The 21,636-nt window shown below is 41.0% G+C and overlaps 1 protein-coding gene across 2 annotated transcripts in view; it reads right to left on the bottom strand.

Annotated features, from left to right (window-relative positions):
* Window positions 1-258: 258 nt before the first annotated feature.
* pex14 (peroxisomal biogenesis factor 14) overlaps window positions 259-21,636 on the bottom strand; it is a 195,791-nt gene continuing 174,413 nt past the window's right edge. For both annotated transcript variants that reach the window (XM_041206601.1, XM_041206602.1), the window contains 2 exons: window positions 6,948-7,039; window positions 259-2,072 (listed from right to left, as the gene is read on the bottom strand). In XM_041206601.1, coding sequence (XP_041062535.1) covers window positions 1,634-2,072; window positions 6,948-7,039 — 531 coding nt within the window. In that variant the 3' untranslated portion in view covers window positions 259-1,633. The remainder of the gene's footprint in view (window positions 2,073-6,947; window positions 7,040-21,636) is intronic.

Genomic DNA, 21,636 nt, shown 5'->3' with positions numbered 1-21,636 from the left:
AAGGCATTACGATGATATTTGGGCTGGGGAAGGGTGAGGGAGTTGGGGGGCGGGGGGGGGGGGGTGCGGATGTTGGGTGGGATAAATTATAAAATACATGTTGCAACATTAACATTTACGAATTACAAAAACAACACATTCAATTTATTTTCGTTAGATATAACTCCCTCATTCCCTGTCCCAAATACGTCTCAGCCTTTAATGTAGTTTCACCCCAGTATTTGACATGTATTAAATAATTTTAAAGAGACAGTGCCGTTTGGTTTGCTTACATCATAAACTGTATTTCATTATTAATGAATACAAGTAGCAAACGATTTCATGTGCTTTGCTATAAAGTTCAATTTAAACACCACAAATGCATTTCTGAAAAAAAATGACCTTGTCCTTCACCACTACCACCATCTTTCGCCATTTCATATTAAAAACTTGTGCGTAGTCAAAACAAATTAAAGCAAAAGTGTTTAAAATGCATAAGAGCGTTGTTGCTTCTCCAACCCCAACCTACCCACAATAAAAAGGATGCGGGTTTTCAGCATCTTACCTACTGGACAACTGAAACACTCTAACCTAATTAAAATCTGGTTCCGAAGAAAGGGGAGCAGTGTCTGATTGATGTGCCATATCAAAGAGTCAGTCTTGGGTCATAATTTGAAATCAAATCTGTACAGTTCAAGAACTATACTGTTGCCCTGAAATGAAATCAAAATTGGTTCATGTCATGGAGCTCCCTTCAGTGCTAACTGAAGTTTCTTCCAAATTCAGGGTTCTCTGCTATGGTTTTATTGTGTGATACTGTGACTTTCAATTTGACATTGCTACTTCTCTTGCATATCATAATCCATCGAGATGATAGAAATAATGGTACAAAGGTGACAAAGGGGTTTCTTGAACTCGAACCACAAGGAAAGCCTATTTGCCCAACAAAAGAAAATCAACTTTGTTACAGTCCCATTCTTCAGGGCTATCCCAGTCTGAGTGTGTGCACTCCATTTACAGTCACACCCGAATACAAAGTTATTGTAATGCAAATACAAAATTTCAATGCACTATTTCCTTTCACTCCCATTCCCATTATACAATAACAATTCGAACACAAGCTTATCATTTACAATCATGTTCTTAGCAGGCTTCGACTGTATCAGCTCTTAGAGATGCTTCTAGCAGCCAATGTGGACTACCAAGAAACAATATAGCTTTGATGGTGGTGCTGCTTCTTCACATAAAGGGTGGGACCGGATGCCCAACCACATTTCCTTGGTTGATTCTAGATCACATCAAGAGTTGACTGAGTGCTAACAAAACACATCATAAGCAAGGTGTGGAATTTTGCGGGGTTTTTAACCTACAACCAGGTAGATTACAGGTGAGCACTTTGACTTCTTCACCACTGAGGTAATTCGCTCTTTGCGTGCTGAACTCTTTGGACCTGGTCATGCAATAACGTTGCACCAAAGTGTAACTGGGTGTAACTAGCCACTCATATCGATCAGGTGTTTACATGGGCCAGAGCGTTATTTGCTGGATAGCAAAAATCCACAGCTCAGGATGCAATAGCATATATTTACAGTAAATTAAAGGAATTAAGGACGTTCTGTTCATGGAGGCCAAATCACAGGATCACATCTGCTAATTAGTTAATGTCATTTTCATTACTGGCACCTTCTGGACGCCGTAGTTTATCCACGTGCTCATTTATCTGTCCATCACCACCCCGCCGATCTTCTGTCTGCACATTCAGAGGATCCTCCTCATCCACATGACCGACGTCATCGTCTTCATCCTCATCTTCATTCTCTTGTTTTTTCTCTTCCTCCCCTTGGACTTCCATCCTCACCTGACATTTAACATCTACTTTGTTGCTGTTAATGACATGGCTACTGAGATTGCCCCCTTCAGGGCTATGGTTCTCTGTGATTGGCGAGGAAGAAGCTGATTCAATGCTGACTGGTGAGATGTCGCTGCTGCTGTTGTTGTGATTGACTGTCACCGAAGTGGCTATTGTCGATGGTTTGACAGGAATCTGCCAAGAGGGTATCTTTGGAGCTGAAGGCGAAGATGGGAACTGTCGTCTACAACCAAAGTACAAGATTATGCATGTTAATAATCATAAAATCTACTGGAAATATCTGCAGCATCTGTAAGCTCTATTTAGAGTTTGGCCTTATTTTAAGAGGGTAGGTTTTCTTTGCCTAAAGGTGACATAGTTTCCTTCTCCCCACTGGGAGTCTACATTAAATTTATATAGAGACTGCATTTCTGTCTGACTTTAAGGGCATTATAATTCTGAAATATGTTTTGGGCCCCTCTAGAAGTCCCCAGCGTCACAGATGCCAGTCTTCAGCCAAATTGATTCACTCTATATACCAAGCAGCAGCTGAAGACACTTGGATACTGCAAAGGCTAAGGGCCCTGACAACATTCCAACAATAGTACTGAAGGCTTCTGCTCCCTTCTGGCGCCCTTAACTAAACTATGCCATACATCTACAACACTGGCATTTACCCAGCAATGTGGAAAATTGCTCAAGTTTGGCCTGTCCGCAAAAGCAGGACAAATCCAACGCAGCCAATTACCACCCCATCAGTCTACTCTCGATTAGCAGTAAAGTGACGGAAGGGGTAATCAACAGTCCTATCAAATAGCACTTGCTTAGCAATAACCTGCTCACTGACGCTCAGATTCTGCCAGTGCCACTCAGCTCCTGACCTCATTACAGCCTTGGTTCAAACAAGAGTTGAACTCCAGTGGTCAGGTGAGAATGACAGTCCTTGATAACAAGGGAGCATTTGACTGAGTGTGACATCAAGGAGCTGAAGTCAATGGGAATTAGGGAGAAAACTCTCCGCTGGTTGGAGTCATACCTAGCACAAAGGAAGATGGTTGTGGTTGTTGGAGGTTAATCATCTCAGTTCTAGGGCATCATTGCAGGAGTTCCTCAGGGTAATGTCCTAGGTCCATCTTCAGCTGCTTCATCAATGACCCTCCTCCCATCATTAAGGTCAGAAGTGGGGATGTTCGCTGATGATTGCATAATGTTCAGCACCATTCGCAACTCCTCAGACAATGAAGCAGTCTATGTCCGAATGCAGCAAGACCTGGACAATATCCAGGCTTGGGCTGAGAAGTGACAAGTAACATTCATGCCATACAAGTGTCAGGCAATGACCATCTCCAACAAGAGAGAATCTAAACATCACCCCATGACATTCAATGGCAGTATCATCACTGGATCCCCCACTCTCAACATTCTGGGGGTTACCATTGACCAGAAATGAACTGGACTAGCCATATAAATATTATGGCTACAAGAGCAGGTCAGAAGCTAGGAACAATGTGGCGAGTAACCCACCTCCTGACTCCCCAAAGCCTGTCCACCATCTAAAAGGCACAAGTCAGGAGTGTGATGGAATACACTCCACTTGCCTGGATGAATGCAGCTCCAATAACACAAGTAGTTTCACACTAACCAGGGCAAAGCAACCCACTTGATTGGCACCCCATCCACAAACATTCACTCCCTCCACCACTGAAGCACAATGGCAGCAGTGTTTACCATTTACAAGATGCACTGCAGGAACTCACCAAGGATCCTTAGGCAGCACCTTCCAAACCCACAACCACTACCAGCTAGAAGGGTAGCGGACAAATGGGAACACCACCACCTGGAAGCTCCCTTCCAAGCCACTTACCATCCTGACTTGGAAATATATCGCCGTTCCTTCACTGTCGCTGGGTCAAGATCCTGGAACATCCTCCCTAACAGCATTGTGGGTGTACCTACACCACATGGACCGCAGTGGTTCATGAAGGCAGCTCACCACCACCTTCTCAAGGGCATTTAGGGATGGGCAACAAATCCTTGCCTAGCCAGAGGTGCCCACATCCCAGGAATGAATATAAAAGAAAACACCATGGAGAACCTCCACATTCAATTGTGCTCTTTATAGTCAATTTGCTTCAGTGTCTATTGCAGATAAAAAGACAATGGCCTGGATTTTGGTTTAATAATAATGGCAACTTCTGGCATTCTCACAAGTGCAGGTAAAAACTGCTGCTGTCAGAAATACCCTGGCACCTCCACAGGGTGCACTGTTACAGTCCTCACTGCCAGACTTGGCATTGAAGTCTCTAAAATACATTAACTTGCTGTACTTGCCCACTTGTTCCACACTAAGAACTGCATGGTACATTGAGAAGCAAGTCAATTTTTAATCTTGTAATAAGTGGGAATTACTGAACTTCTGAGTTTCTCAAAAATGAATTTTACAACTATAGTCTCATTCCCTAAGAAAATTAGTGTTGCAGACTTCAGAATTTTTAAAAACTTTCTCTGTTTATCTGTTTTATCTCCCTCCCATAGTAATTCCCAATATTTATCTTGCTTCTTGTACATATTTTAACATTAATTTACCATTTCCAGCCTTTTTGAAAAATTCCTGCTTTAGACTCCAAGTGTCTCTGCAAGAATTCTACAATCTGAGACCCTCACGTTTGCGTATACTGGTCACTCACAGCACAGGCCCCCCGAATAGAGTGCCGCACTGAAACAGACACCGGATTAGTGCAAATTCCTGCTGACAAACCAGCAAAAAATTTCTGGACAACTGCCAGTGAGGTGAATGGTGAAACTCATTCCTTCGTCGCTGAGAGCAAAACTGTTCAATTCCTGTCTTTCACATGAAGAGGAGATAACTGTACTGAGAAGCCCAGAACCTTTCAGGAATATTTTTGGAGCAAAGTTCTGGATTTTGGATGTCATGACTAGCAAAGGTTATTTGAAATGGCAGGGAATCTTGGTTTAACCTAGGTTTCTGATACGAGTTCGGTTTCAGGAGTTTTGAGAGTTAACTCTCAAAGGTCCAGAACCCCTTTCTCATCTTGGCAATGGGCGGTAGGTTGGTTACAAAGAAGGGGCTCATATTGTAATAAGCACACCCAGGAATTAATAAGCCAGCCACTGAAATGGATATCTGGCTCCAAAGGTAATTCACAATCTCATTTCAGACTTCCAAAAGGCATTCACAAACAAGTTGCTGTAAAAAGCTCCATCCCTATGTGTGGAGTAGGGGATTTTCTGGGAAAGTACACCCTTGGAAAGACTGTAGCAATTTCAATTTCCAGTTCTATTGGCCAAATCCCAGACAGGGGGAAAGTCAGGGATCAGGCTGCTAAATCTATTGACCAGGGAGGTCACAAAAGGTCAGTTAGTGAATTCTACTGAGAAAAAGGAGGGCCTAGACTGGTCTGTCTCATGAAGAAAGCTGACCAGGCCCACTGAGTAACCTTCGATCCATTTCAAGAAGTAGCTACTCGGCCCAGTAGCAACCAGGATAGGGTAATATATTTATTATTTTGCTTACTTAAGAGGAGGGGCTGATCTCAAAACAAAGTGAGATTTGCTATCGACAGTACTCTGCATCTTTACCTGATGGTGAGCTAGATTAGAAGCATACATGATTAACATATAATCACAATATCCAGTTCATATATTATAGGAATCACATTATTACAACATTTGCGTTACATTACCATATTACAAGAAACTGGTTGGCACAGATGAATTCCTAGACATGAGGTATGAAGGGTCTACATGCAGGAGAGACCACTGTCATTGAGCCCAAAAGAATAACGAACACTAATCCAAAATACAGATGACAATTCTAAAGAAACTAAACGAGTGCTGATACCTTCCAAGGCGTCTTTGACAGCACCTCCCAATCCTAAAATCTCTACCACCTAGATAGAGGGACAAAGGCAGCAGAGGCATCACAACCTGCAAGTTCCCCTCCAAGTCACAGACAACTATGACTTGGGAATCTATCACCATTCTTTCATTGTTGCTGTGTCAAAATCCTGGATCGCCCTCCCCAGCAGCACTAGATGTGCCTTCACCACACAGGCTGCAACAGTCTGAGGTGGGCTCACCATCACCGTCTCAAGGGCAATAAATGTTGGCCTTGCCAGTGATGCCCACATGCCATGAACTTCAAAAACTCATTCTATTAAATTGTTAGGGTTTTTTTTTGATTGCAAGCCAGCCTGCACTATGTGTAACATGTTTCTGATTGAGATTTATGGAAAAATTATGTTACAGTTCTGCAGAGCTCTTCCATGCTGACAATCAAGGAGAATAGCAATGCTTTTGTGTAATGCCTGCCTCCTAAGTCAACGATGAGATCATTTCACTCGAAGGTGTCAGGAGAACACAGATAGCCTAAATAACTAAACACAGACTAGAGAACAATAACTCTGTCTGAGAACCATTCACAATAATAAATAACACAAACTGGTTAGGGAATGGGTGGAGAGAAGGTGCGGGTAAAGGTGAAAAAGAGAGTTTTGGAGGACATCAGCATGGGATTATCTGAAAAACACACTATTTTAAGAATATGTTCTGTTGAAGGGTTATGAGGACTCGAAACGTCAACTCTTTTCTTCTCCGCCGATGCTGCCAGACCTGCTGAGTTTTTCCAGGTAATTCTGTTTTTATTTTAAGAATATGTATTGTTCTGTTACCCCTGCCAATTTTCTCGATCGAATGTGCTGACTCTTACTGGAATTCACTTCCATTGTTGCTAGTAGAACTGTCTCGGTCAAGTCCCAACAGAGTGTGTGAACAGGACCATATGAGAGTGGAGGTCTCCCCTCTATCCTCTGCCATTGGATTGTAATCAGCAATGGGAACACTGTCTAATCCTCTAGTCTGGGGCTTTGAAGTTAATACTTGCATTAGCTGTGACCATCTAACTTTGCGTAGACCTGGAACTGAACCTGTGACCCATTGGACCTTTGGGGAAGCTCAACTTAAGGCTCCTTATTCAGCGATAATCTCGCTTCAAAACCTTTTTTTTTTGGGTGAAGGAGCACAGTTTGCACACCAAGTAAAGGCTGGAGTTTACCTGTCCTTTCATTCAGGTTTCAGCACTAGTCCAGATCAACTTTACCTGCTTAGGAGTAGTCCTTTCAGTGAGGTGATCTCAGCTTTCAATTCATTCACACTCTGAGACTCTAGGAGCCAATTTGTAGAGGAAGAAGCCTAAGGAAACCAGAGGAATCAAGTTTATGTTTCAAAATAATTTTTAAAAATATACAACTGAACTTGCTATTGGCTATGGAGTGTTAGAAATCACAGTTGGGCACTGCAGCATAAAGCTTTCTTATGCATAGCAAATCATGCTTGCTGTACAGCATTTTCATGTTGTTTGTTAATTCTTCTGCCCCATATTTCCCCCCCCTCTTCTTGGCCTGTCCTGAGGAGGCACTGACCTGTTACTACACTAATCTGACACCAATTCGAAAGAATCGTCCTATCTTCAGGCAGTGGGTGGTTATCAGCATTAAGACAACTTGTTTTGTTTCAATTTTCAGGATCATTAGATGCACATTTTCTCCCAGGAGGGAAGGAGAGAGACTATTGAACCAACGGCTTCAATGGCCAAGTCTGCAACAAAATGGCCCAAGTCTTATGTTCTGGTAGGTGGCCAGAAGGTTATAGGACGTAGATACTTAAGTGTATGGGTGTGCATTGGTCAGAACGTCTGTTGACATGTTCTGGCTCTTCCTAAATGTCATCAACTTCATTTAAAGAGAGGGGGAAAGTGAGCCCCACCTCAGTTGTTGTTATACTTTACCACAAATGTCTCACCAGTGCAGAGCATGATCACAACAAATTAAACAGCAACTAAAAAGCTCAAAATTCTAAGGAGCTGGATTTAATTGAAGCGACCACCTTGACAGAAATTTGGTGCACCTGTGAGAACTGGAAATTTATATAATCCAGCGTGACATTTAGGTATAATGCTGGAAGGGTGTTGCGCTGTCCGGTATGCTGTCTATTGGATGAGAGGTTAAACAGAGGTCCTGCCTGCCCTTTCAAGTGGACATAAAGGAGCCAAAGGGTCTATTCAAAGCAGAACAGGTGTCTTGATTAATATTTATCCCTCAACCAACATTCCTAAATGCAGGTTACCTGTTATTATTGCATTATTGTTCTTGGGTCCAAAAACTCAAATGTAAGATGATGCAGAGAGTGAAATCTATGGCGGCTAGTGACCCAAGAAACAAGTTTGCATTATGAGAGAAAAATTAATCTCCAAAAATGTTTTCTACAGGGAAGCAAGAGCTAGACATTTCTGCCAGTAACAAGACTGAAAAATAAAGATTGACCAGTGGTTAAAGCAGAGGAATAGGAAGGTATCTTCAAGGAACATAGAATTAAAGATACATTTATACTATAACAATAGAGTCAACGACAAGTGATTTCACTTGCACTGGTGCTACAGTTAATAGCCTATGCATCTACAATCAGTGCTCAACCTGACATTTGATCAATAAACAGTGAACTCTGTCAGAATTAGTTTAAGCATTAACATTCGATTTACACAAGACTTTTTTTAGTGTTGGTGCAAATATGAAACAACTTCACAATAATTTCAAACTTAGTATAAATGCAACTTTAAAAGGATTCCAACTCCTTCACTTTCTGTATTTGAAGAACAACCTAGGCTGATTTAAGTTTAAAATTGCGTTACCCTCAAAATGGGTTTCAAGTGCTTCTTTGAAACATTAAGGGTGCTGCAGACAGCATGTTTGGTTCAAAACCTCAATGAGGCTTTGATCTCAAGTTCATCAAATTATAGGTTTTATTTAAAGAGCAAGAGGTATTTTATACATTGATTCCATTGCAATCGCACAGATGGGATTGTGTTTTCCAATTGTTGCCAGGTGTGAGAAATTGGTCATCAATTCACACTCTGTCCACTTAAAATAGTTAATATTTAATTGCCTGGCTATTGAGACCAAAATCTTCTTCAACTGAAAGTTCTTATACACCTAGTTCGGGGCTTGACCTAAATAGCCAAGTGGTTATGGTACTGGGTTTGTAACCCCAAGATCAAGAGTTCAAATCTCACCATGGCAAACTATGAAACAATGTAACTTCATCTAAATAGGAACAGATGGAAACGGGTTTGTACTCGAAAGAGTTACACCTAGTTCGGTGGAAGGGTCATGAGGACTTGAAACGTCAACTCTTTTCTTCTCCGCCGATGCTGCCAGACCTGCTGAGTTTTTCCAGGTAATTCTGTTTTTGTTCTTATACACTTCACTGTCATACTTGCATAAGAGAAATGACATAATAAGTGCTGTAAATGTGTCCTCAAAATGCCGCGTCAGTCCTGGGGCTGAATGTTGGGAAAGGAAAAGGCTAATGTTATTTAACAATGAAAACTTCCACAAATGAAACATTCCTTACTAGGGGTAGAAGACAAGCCATCATGCCTACAGACCCAAAGGTGGCTCAATAAGGGGGATATAAAGATGTCCTGCCTTATTTGGATCTTTGGGAACAAAGGCCCTGAGAAGCTGGGAATAAATTAACAAGCTGGTACACTGGTCAGCAGGATATCATAGAGAGCCTGCAAAGGAATATAGATAGGTTAAGTGAGTGGGAAAAAAATTGGCAGATGGAATATAATGTGGGAAAATGTGAACTTGTTCACTTTGGCTGGAAGAATAGAAAAGCAGCATACTTTTAAATGGAGAATCTGGTGGTACAGGGATCTGGATGTTCTGGTACGAGTTACAAAAAGTTAGTCTGCACGTACAGCAAGCGATTAGGAAGGCAAATGGGATGTTGGTGTTTATTGCAAGGGGAATGGAATATAAAAGTGGGAAAGTTATATTGCAGCTATACAGGGCCTTGGTGAGACCACATCTGGAATACTGTGCGCAGTTTTGGTCTCTTTATTTGAAAAAAAGATATAATTGCATTAAGGGAAGGTTCACTCAACTCATTCCTGGGATGAGGGGCTTATCTTAAGAAGAAAGGTTGCATAGGTTAGGCCTATACCCATTGGAGTTGGGAAGAATGAGAGGTGATCTTAATGAAACAAAGGTGATCCTAAGGGGATTTGATAGGGGATACTGGGAGGAGGTTTCCACTTGTGGGAGAGAATAGAACCAGGGGAACTAGTTTAAGGATAAGACATCTACCACTTAAGACAGATGAGGAATTTTTTTTTCTTTGAAAGGGTCGCTAGTATCTGGAATTCTCCTCCCCAGAAAGCAATGGAGGCTGGGTCATTGAATTCAATCAAGGCAAAGTTAGACTTTTGATACACAAGAGAGTCGAGGGTTATGAAGGCCAGACAGGAAAGTGGAGTTGAGACACAACCAGATCAGCCATGATCTGATTGAATGGCATAGCAGGCTCGAAGGGCTGAACGGCCTACTCCTGCTCCTAAATCTCATGTTCCTAATGCTGTTAACTAGTCATCTAGCTGATGAGTCTAATCCTAAATTAATCTCACCAATTTATATCTCAGACACTGATTTCAACTGTAAGTTTATAATCAGCAAGCAATGGTAAATGACTGTGACATAACTAAGCTGTCTGTAACCTCTCAATTATTTTGACAATTAACCCTATCTACTAATTAAACTATATGTCTATGCTTAAGTGCTGCTAATTAGGATTCTAAAATTAATAACCAATTGCTAGTTCATGATTTTATTGTCTGAATTCTTTGGTAATTGATGTGAATGGGTTAATTTGTTCGATCAGTTGTTGGTGTGGATCCTGGTGGGAGGTTGGTAATAAAAACACAAATTTTGTTAAGATACAAGTGTTTGGCAAGAAAAAAATTAGGCATCATTAACTCCTAGGCATAAACTGGGTGGTAAACCCCAAGCCATTTTTTGACGCGACGTTAAAGTGAAGGGATTAAGAATTTGTCTTGTGTGCTTGATAAATGTTCTTTTAATTATAAACTGCTAAGAGCGGTTTATAAGGAATTACTTCCATGCAACTTATCATCAGAAACTGTTATCAGGAACTTACTTAAATGAACTGGAAAGATTTAGGTTCTCTTTTCTGTGTTTATTGTTTCAAGAACAATTCATACATTGTGTAAGTTTGGTAGGTTTCCTTCTAGCACCTTACTGTGCCTTTTCTCTTCCATATATTATAATCACCTGGATGTAAATCTGACCAAGCATTTTTAGCCTGTACACAGTTTAGCAACTTGTTATTTTCTACCTTTGAAGGTGCCAGAAAAACATGATGAGTATAGTGTGTATTCTTCAGTGTAAAATGTTAAACCTGGGTATGCTAAACCGTACATGAAAGTGGAACGCAACGGTTTTGGTTCATTAGGGACTCAGTTTAGGCTGCTTATGAACAAAGTGTTAGAAAAAATCCCAAACCGTAATACTTCCCCCAAATATAATTTCTTAGCCTGGGTCACAGTTTCACAGACACCCGTCGTCTTCCAGTATTTCATCCGTGTGGTATCGCTTATGTCCAAGCCTGGGTGAATGCGAGTAAGACACTTGACTGCAACTGCATCACAGTCGAACCTGATCCCATCTCTTCTCTAACACTGACACATGGGCTTTCTGTCAGAAGTCAAAGGACAACACTCAGGAATATGAACTCCGGCTAATGTTTAGAATATTTTGGGGAAAAAATGTGGTACACCAATGAATGTGCTTTCTGACAAGTCTACAGAGGGTGTTATTCTTTATCGCTACCACACCAAATTTTTAACTGAAGGCAATATTATGCTAAGTTTAGATATTAAATGGGTTATTGCTGAACAGCCCAAATTAACCCAACTAATCCTAAGCCCAGAGCATTTTGATGGACAGGGATAATGACTATCTGAGTTATTTCGCTGCTTCTGTTCTATGAGGAGTAATTTATCATTAGAAGGCACCGGATAGAAGTTGTAACCTCACTGGCCAGGACACCAGGGATAATTCCTCTGCTCTTCCTCACCTGACCAGGCAGACAGGGCCTCGGTTTTACGTCTCATTCAAAAGGCAGCACCTCCAACAGTGTAGCACTCCCTCAGCACTGCAATGGAGTGTCAGCTTTGATTTTGGTGCTTGGTCCTGGAGTGCGACTTGAACATGGAACCTTGTGACGCAGAGATGAGAGTACTACTAACTGAGTCATGGCTGCCACAACAGGGAAATGAAGGAGTGCTGGGCTGCGTTCTTACAGTTTTATTTGGTCATTTATGAGAAATGAGACAGGCAACCTTTGTATTGCTTAACTTCTTTTTCTACTAATTTTCCCAGTAGTTATAAAAATTCACCAAAAAACCCACCATGTTAAGAAAAGATAACTAAAATCAACCACAATACTACTTTTCCGTATATTATTTTAGCTTATGGAAAACTACTGAGGGGAACCAGGAACTTTAAATAAATCAGTTCAATAGGAATTAGTTCACAATGAACAAAAACTACTTCAAATCAACGAAACCTAACCTGTAAACAAATAGCAAAAGATACAAAGCAAAATACTGCTGAAAATCAGAAAAAAAGGCAGTAAATACTAAAAACGCTCATCATGACGGACATCCTCTTGGGAGGGAGAAACACAGGGTTAGCATTTCAAGTCAATGACCTTCCCTGATGAGAGTTCATAAATACTGCTCTGACTCATTGAGGGTTTCCCTGAATATTCCGTGCGCAAAAAGAAAGTGCTTTCTTTTGTTAATACTGAGGTATTGTTCTAATGTTACTCGTGCTACTTTAGAAAGGGTGAAGTTCAAATTTGGGTGGGAGGGGTGAGTTTCCTTTTCATGAATGTTAGGGGTATCTTTTAGAATTTCTAAACCACAAGTTGGATCATTCTACAAAAGGTCACATCGTTGAGCCAAGGTCTTTCTTCAGAAAAAAATACCAATTATACCTGAATTTCTCCACATTACTTGAAGGAAGAAGGGAAAACAGGATTTTGCACAGTTACCACACATTCACTTTTAAAGGAACTTTAGCACTATTTGAGTATCAAGAATCCTACATGAAGTAATATGAGAGGAATTTGACCAAATGCAGTATCATTCTTCTGTGAAATCACTAGTACCTGATCATTTTTGAAAGTTTTAGATCTGCATATTATCTAGCTGGGGGCATCCTGAACATTACTACTGGGATACAAGATCAATATTTAAATCATATTTACTTAGGCTAAATATTAATGCTGACATTAATTTAGAGTCGACAATTTCTGTTACATGTTACATTGCAATCTGACTTCCCAGTTATAATTTCCTTTCTTAACCCATCTAAAATAATGACATATTGAACAATCTATTTTAGACTAGTTGTAGGGTAATCTGGAAATAAACTAATAATTCACAGGAATATAGCAGCCAATAATTCAGCAAATAATTATTTTTGTTCACCATATGGTTACTGAATGTGAACTATCCCTATAATTTTATTCTAATTTTTGAACATTGAGAAATTATATAAAGATCTCCAATTTAAAGGCGTAATAATCAGTATTAACAACTTAGAAATTGGATTTGTTTTATGACTGAACCAATGGTGAAATTTGGAAATGGCAAGATAGGTTCAATGCTCATAGGAAAATTAATCACTTATGGCTAAACTGTCTTGGTACTAGTTCCTTCACTACTGATTTTCTATTTATCCTAAGCATTCAGTATGCGCTAGAGGGTTTTATTTTGATATATACTATCAACAAAATTCATGGCAAAATATCAGGACCTCTATTTTGGGTACATGAGACAGGTGTTACTGTCAAGACGATTACCTGGAAAGTGATACCAGTCCAAGTTACAATCTAACAAACTGCAGCACTGCATTTATCCACTTTGTATGTCACATGAAAACTATACCCTTGTTATTTGCATGCCCAGAGCCTCCAAGTTAGTTTTTGTGCAATTTTCCACCCTCCATGTTAGACACACAATGATTTTTCACTTTGACTGAAATGGGTAGGAGGCTTTATATTTATAATTCACTTCAGCATAAACCTGCTCACATTAAACAATTTGGGGGATTACAGGCATGCACTTGGGTTCACCATTTGTGCGCACACTACAGTTCAAAACATAAGACTATATATAAACTGTAGCTTGCAACCAAACGCCTTTCCACAATTACATCAGATAAGCAAGTATTCTCTCAAAAGCAATTAAGTTATACAAGGGCTTTTGGAAGTTGGGGGGAGAATTTTAAATCACATCACTAAGGTTATACCACATACCAATATCTGGTACAAGTAGGCAATTTTTGACAGTAATATTTGAGTATTGATCCATGTATTGTCAACTTCATCTCTGAATGTGTGCACACACAGGTAGTGCTGCCTCCTGTGGCTGGGCGCTCTGCCAACTGTTATCACTTAAGCAATGTTAACAGCTGAATAGTCATAAACCCCTAAGCCTAACGATAAGTGGTTTTTATAAGAAACATGTGTTGCTAATCACTCATTGAGCACCTGGAAACAATTCTGCAGTTTTCCACATTGGCTTTGATATAAGGCCCTTATGTTTCCAAAGTAAATTTGAAATTAATTCTGAGGACTGTAATATGATCTGCCTGTTGTGTCATTTCGCTGTTTTGTTATAACCTTTGTTTCACACATGCTGAATTTCCCACCTGGTCCAAGATGGAATGTAACACCTGCCAATTTTCAGCAGGCTCTCTAGGGAGCAGAGAGATGTCTCTTTTTGTGTCATTTTATGTAGTTACTAGTTTCTTCACCATTTTTCAGAAATTTCTTATTCAAAGCAATTAACCCCCATGTACTGCTTTTGGATCAGGGTAATTTCTGCCCAGTACAGGTGTTTTCTTAGAGATGTCTCTGGTTCTTCTTACACAATAATTTTATTGTGGCATCAGTAAGATGATCCTGGAGTGGTGTGAGTGGGCAGCACAGACTTCTGGTGTTGCTCATGTAACTCTGCGAAGAGCAGAAACAGAGCTTCCCCTTTGCCTGGAACTCCACACACTGATCCTGTCATTCTTTGTGAAATATTTAATATTGCAAAAGAAATCACCTCACCTATCTCTTCTTTCTGTTGAAATTTAAAAGCAGCACAGTGGAACGCTCATACTCTTTTAATGCCAGGTTTAAATAGCCAACTTTGTACCAGATACGGATATACCATATTAATGGATAGTGCAAATGATTAGTGACCTCTCCAGGTGCTAGGCAACTCAAAATTAATGCAAGTTTTAACATGGTGGTGCACATTTCACATTAGTGAGGCACATCAATGCAAGTGTCCAAATTTTGCAATGCTAATAATGGTGAAGCTGTCAGGTGTTTATCATCATTGCATTGGTGAGAGGCACAGCATCTTCGGGAGACATGCAGGAAGTGTCACTAGGCCATTCTGTGCTGCTCCAGAGGCTTTGTGATTGCAGTCACTGGCTTCAAGATTAGAAGGGAAGAACTGGCACTGTGAGAATATGGGCTGATTGCCCGCTAATAACAAAATATTTTGCTCCTGGTGTTTCCAGGAGAAGAGAGCCTCTGGAGTCACTTCGCTAATAATTAAAAAGTTCGAGCCAGTGAGGATAACAGTACTGGAAGGCATTTCAAATTTTAAAATGGCTGTGGGAGGATCTGGCTTGTTAAATCATTTAATTTAAAGACTTTTAAACATTATTGTGACACTATTTATCTGACTTTTAAAAAATGTGTATAAATTTATGATCTTTTAAATGAATATCATTTATCAGGCTTTTAAAAAATGTATAAACAAGATTTTTTAAAAAATTATTCTGCTCAAATATATTTGCTTTGATCTTTTGTTCCAATGACATGAATCTATTTTGACAGATGCTGCAGCAGTTCAGTTTTAACAGATCCAGTGGGTGTGCCTTCTATTCACTGCAATATGAGATCTGCTGTTTTTCCCTGCATTGGAGAATGCTGCAGAACCATGCTGAAGTCTGCACCGTGAGGGAATCCTTCTTCCTTGTGGAATTTTAGCCCACAATCAAATTAGGTAAGTTTTGCACTTAGAGGTCAGTGGTGAGCACCATCGCTTCTCCACTGAACACAAACTCCGGGCCACAGAGTGTAACTTCAGCAAAAAGAAACCAATGATCGTCTGTGTCTGTAGTGGAATCTTTGAGGGTGGTCTTCCTTGCATGCATCTGGACAGTTGGTAAGGAACCAATGATGGCTTGCACCACAACTATATAATTTTCTTTTATATTTGAACTCTCAGTTTTTGGCTTCACTCATTGTTTATTACTTTCATCACTTTCAAGCTGAAAGAAATGCACAGATTTGTAGGTTGACAGACTGTTGCAACACATCAGAGAGAATCTTTGATGCGTTCTGATGGTTTGAAAGAAATTGAAGAGTTTTGTGCACTTTCAAGTTAGTAACAACCCTGGGCTCATGAGGCACCAAAGTTGATTAATACAAACATCAGTGGAATAAAATAAACTTTTTTTTGCAGAAGAATACTTGTTAATTCAAGATGTATTTTCTTCCTTAACCAAACATCATTTTTCTGAGGTTAAAGCAAAATACTGCGGATGCTGGAAATCTGAAACACAAACAGAAAATGCTGGAAAAACTCGGCAGGTCCAACAGCATCTGTGGAGAGAGAAAAACAAGGTTCTGAAGAAGGGTCCTACAGACTCAAAACATTAACTTTGTTTTTCTCTCTCCACAGATGCTGTCAGGCCTGCTGAGTTTTTCCAGCATTTTCTGTTTTTGTATCATTTTTCTAAGGTTGTTAAGCATCCACGATTAGTGGTTCCTATTACTCTCTACAGCCAATCACAGGGAGTCGCTTTAAATGTGAATCTTCATAAGATCGAGCACACAAACATTAAGCAGCTTCCTCCAGCTAAATTCATCATATTTACCGAGGGTCCCTTCCAGTTTCCAGTTGCTGAGCTATTTTCTTTAGATATCGGAAAGGCTATAAATGTTAATACCCCAATCCCTTTTAACAACAATGTGCATTTATAGAGCGCCTTTAATGTTGGGAAACACCCCAAGGTGCTTCACAGTGGTGTAATCAGACAAAAATTAGCTGAAGCAGGATGTAGGAGGAGTTTTTTTCACATGGCTGGGAAAACAGTTATAGTTTGATCCAGGCCAAAAATCCATTCAATGGCTTCAGCTGATGCAGTGTGAATGATTGTGATGCCATCAGGAATGGATCTCTCAGGGCAGAAGTTCATTATGTGGGTGATGGTCTGACTTGGTTGGCCACAGTCACAATTTGTGCTGCTCCTAATGTTCCATTTGTGGAGCAAGTGACCACATCTTCCCTGGCCTATCCTCAAGTGGTTGAAGGTTGTCCAGATTTTTGGTGGAAGGTTGAAACCCAGGTCTTCGCTACTTGGGTCAGTTACCAGGTAACTGACGTTTGCAGTCAACCAGGAGATGAGCCATCAAGAGGTGGGGCTGTCGTCAGTTTGTAGTGTGCGGAGTGTGTTCCAGTAGGGACTATGGGATTTCAAATGAGTGCCTGGACTGTTTTTTTTGAGGTCCTGTGTTAACAGAAGTGCTTTGTTAGTTGTCAACCAGTGGCGTTGGGAAGTTTTTCCTGCAGGCATCAGGAGGTTCAATGTGTGCTGGCCCAGGAAGCTATTCAAGCTCTGCTGGTCCCAACATTCTAGAAATAAACCCTCATGATTTTTCCAGAGTTGGATAGCTACCATGTATAGCAGCTCCTGAACCAGGATGAACAGCCCAGAAGCTTGGTTAAAGAGGCGTGTTTTAGAGAGGTACATAAAAGGAGAGAGGGATGGAAGCAGAGAGGTTTAGGGAAGGAATTCTCGGTGTTCAGGGCCTCAATAGTGGGACAAAGGGAGTGCAGATTTTGAGGAACGATGAACTTGGAACGTTTCAGGCATGCAGCAATTTGAACATGACTATGAGAATTTTAGATTTGAGTTGGTAGATGAGGAGCCAATGTAGGTCAGCAATCACAGAAAGAAAATAATGAACTCCAGATAATCTCTTTTTTGTGATGTTCGCGGAGAGATAAATATTGGCCAGGGCACTGGGGATAACTACCTCAGCTCTTCTTCAAAATGGGACCATGTAATCTTTTACATTCACCTGAGGGGGCAGCATGTGAAAGATGGCCCCTCTAACAGTGCAGCATTCCATCAATTCTGCACTGGAGTATCAGCCTTTTTTTTTGCTTAAGGCCTGGAGCGGGGCTTGAACTTCGAATCTTGTGACTCAGAGGTAAGAATGCTACCAACTGATCCTTGGATGGCATTGGATGAAGGGTGACTGGGATATGCTACTGCAGCAAGAGTTTTGGTTGAGGAAAAACTTATGGAAGGTGGAGGATGCGAGGCTGACCAGCGAAGTAGTGCAATAGTTAAGTCTAAAGGTAACAAAAGCATGGGTAAGCATTTAGTCAGAAGATAGGCTGAGGCAGGGATGGAGATGAGGGATATTACTTATATCTAGCATAGTTTAATTACAGGTTGTGGTGGCTTCTAATTAAAGTCCCCACTTCTAGACATTAACTCAGCATGAAGTCACAAAAAATTACATCACGATTAAACCTAGTAAATGCAATTTTCCACTGCCATTAAGATCCCAGTAAAACTGGAAAAATGGTTCTTTACAGTGGTCTTTTTGGTGCAATTACCTTATGTAACCGAACTCCAACACGCTAAACTAGTGTCAGGTTGGTGAGGTCCCTGTGAAGCAGCTACAGCTTCTCGTCCTTGTTGTGGATTTTGTATTCTGCGCGATGGCCAACATCATTTAAAAGTCACGCTCATTTTTCTGATGTTAATAAAGCTTCAAAGTCAATAGAACTCTTGCAAATATTAGCAATTGCTAATCCAGCTTGGTGAAACATCAAGACTGTTACTACTAGTCCTAAACACAGCACAAATACAGATAAAAGTGAAACAGGGAATGAGACGAAGCCATTTAATTTATTAAACCCATTTCCTGCAGAGACCAGGTAGAATCTGCCTCATCACAGGCTGTCCCCAAGTACTCAAGCATCTGAAAGAGCTTAAAACAAAAACAGAATTACCTGGAAAAACTCAGCAGGTCCGGCAGCATCGGCGGAGAAGAAAAGAGTTGGCGTTGAGTCCTCATGACCCTTTGACAGAACTTGAGTTCGAGTCCAAGAAAGAGTTGAAATATAAGCTGGTTCAAGGTGTGTGGGGGGGGGGGGCGGAGAGAGAGAGAGATAGAGAGAGAGAGAGGTGGGGAGGGGGGGGGTGGTTGTAGGGACAAACAAGCAGTGATAGAAGCAGATCATCAAAAGATGTCAACAACAATAGAACAAAAGAACACATAGGTGTTAAAGTTGGTGATATTATCTAAACGAATGTGCTAATTAAGAATGGATGGTAGGGCACTCAAGGTATAGCTCTAGTGGGGGTGGGGAGAGCATAAAAGATTTTAAGATATTTAAAAATAATGGAAATAGGTGGGAAAAGAAAAATCTATATAATTTATTGGAAAAAAAAAGGAAAGGGGGTGGGGATGGGGGAGGGAACTCACGACCTAAAGTTGTTGAATTCAATATTCAGTCCAGAAGGCTGTAAAGTGCCTAGTCAGAAGATGAGGTGTTGTTCCTCCAGTTTGCGTTGGGCTTCACTGGAACAGTGCAGCAGGCCAAGGACAGACATGTGGGCAAGAGAGCAGGGTGGAGTGTTAAAATGGCAAGCGATAGGGAGTTTTGGGTCATTCTTGCGGACAGACCGCAGGTCTTCTGCAAAGCGGTCGCCCAGTTTACGTTTGGTCTCTCCGATGTAGAGGAGACCACATTAGGAGCAACGAATGCAGTAGACTAAATTGGGGGAAATGCAAGTGAAATGCTGCTTCACTTGAAAGGAGTGTTTGGGTCCTTGGACGGTGAGGAGAGAGGAAGTGAAGGGGCAGGTGTTGCATCTTTTGCGTGGGCATGGGGTGGTGCCATAGGAGGGGGTTGAGGAGTAGGGGGTGATGGAGGAGTGGACCAGGGTGTCCCGGAGGGAGCGATCCCTACGGAATGGTCATGAGCTCCCTCCCCCATCCCCACCCCCTTTATGTTTCCCCCTTCCTTTTTTTTCCAATAAATTATGTAGATTTTTCTTTTCCCACCTATTTCCATTATTTTTAAATATCTTAAAATCTTTTATGCTCTCCCCACCCCCACTAGAGCTATACCTTGAGTGCCCTACCATCCATTCTTAATTAGCACATTCGTTTAGATAATATCACCAACTTTAACACCTATGTGTTCTTTTGTTCTATTGTTGTTGACATCTTTTGATGATCTGCTTCTATCACTGCTTGTTTGTCCCTACAACCACCCCCCCCTCCACTTCTCTCTCTCTCTCTCTCTCTCCGCCCCCCGCCACACACCTTAAACCAGCTTATATTTCAACTCTTTCTTGGACTCGAACTCAAGTTCTGTCGAAGGGTCATGAGGACTCGAAACGTCAACTCTTTTCTTCTCCGCCAATGCTGCCAGACCTGCTGAGTTTTTCCAGGTAGTTCTGTTTTTGTTTTGGATTTCCAGCATCCACAGTTTTTTTGTTTTTATCTGAAAGAGCTTAACTACCACTGAAACTTTAGAAAAAACTAGTAACAGTTATCAACTCCCAAAAATAATCAAGCAAAACTTCAGAGTATTAAACTAACCATACAGCCCTCACTGATTAGTTCAACCCAGCTGTATTTTACAAATAACACATCTAGTCCTGAAAACACAGGAACAAGTGTTATTGAATTTGATCTAGAACTGTTCTTATAACCTTCAAACTTGCTCTTAAGTAGATAGTAGAAGATCCTTTTTAGAAGTCACTCACAAAACATTAAGTGCTTTTTCTGGGATACTTTGCCTTTGCACTAGCAACATGGACTAGGCTTGTTCATTTTCATTCTTGTACTGTACGAAATGTGACAGCCAATTTGTACACAGCAAGCTCCCACAAACACCAATGTGGTAATGACCAGATAATCTGTTTTAGTGATGTTGGTTGAGGGATTATTATTGACCAGGACACTGGGGAGAATTCTCCTGTTCTTCCAGGAAACAGTGCTGCAGGATTTTTTTATTCCCACCTGAGAGCGTAGACAGGGCTTCAGTTTAACATGTCATGCGAAAGGTGGCACCTCCAACAGTGCAGCACTCCTTCAGTTACTGCACTGTCAGTTTAAGTTTTTGTGCTGGAGTCTCTGGAGTGGGGCTTTAAACCACAACTTTCTGACTCAGAGGTGAGTGTATTACCTCTGTACAAGTTGAAGACTACTGTTGGTTAAGTCGTTCCCTTGCATGAGTTTCATTATCATTTTGCATATGATGTATATATTTAACAACTGTTTGCATTGTAGGCTTGAGGAACCATATGGCCTATTCCTGCTCTTATTTCTTATGTTTGACTCCTCAAATTCACTTAGGTCTAACTGGGCTAGATCTTTAATACCAAATTAGGCCAAAGCCTCCCTGCTCACGACCTTTTTCCCTCTGTTCCCGAAGGCACCAACTTACCCTGGGGTGCAGTCCCACAGGTGCCAGCATCCTTTCTGGCATCTCACTCACGCAACCAATATTCATGTCAGCCTGAACATCGAGGGTCAGCTGAAGATTTTGGGGTAGGTCAGGGGTTGGGGGGTGGGGGAGGGATTGTAAATGAAGGAAAAGCACATCATCTAAGAAATGGCTGATCTCGACTTGACATAGAAAGAAGCTTATGCTTTACAAAACTGTCTGGGCTTTTGAGCATCATGAATACTGACATGGAGGAAGCGTAGGGGATTGTACCAGTCTTGGCTCTTTTTATTTTATCTTCCACTCAAGCTAAAGATGCTCTAATTCAATTTTTTTAGAAAGATGCCCAGCTGATTATCTGGTAAAGGTG

This window comes from Carcharodon carcharias, chromosome 15, assembly GCF_017639515.1.
Source record: "Carcharodon carcharias isolate sCarCar2 chromosome 15, sCarCar2.pri, whole genome shotgun sequence".
In the NCBI taxonomy this organism is placed as follows: domain Eukaryota; kingdom Metazoa; phylum Chordata; class Chondrichthyes; order Lamniformes; family Lamnidae; genus Carcharodon; species Carcharodon carcharias.
Note: the sequence above shows the minus strand (reverse complement) of the source record. Positions and strands in the feature narration are given on the sequence as shown.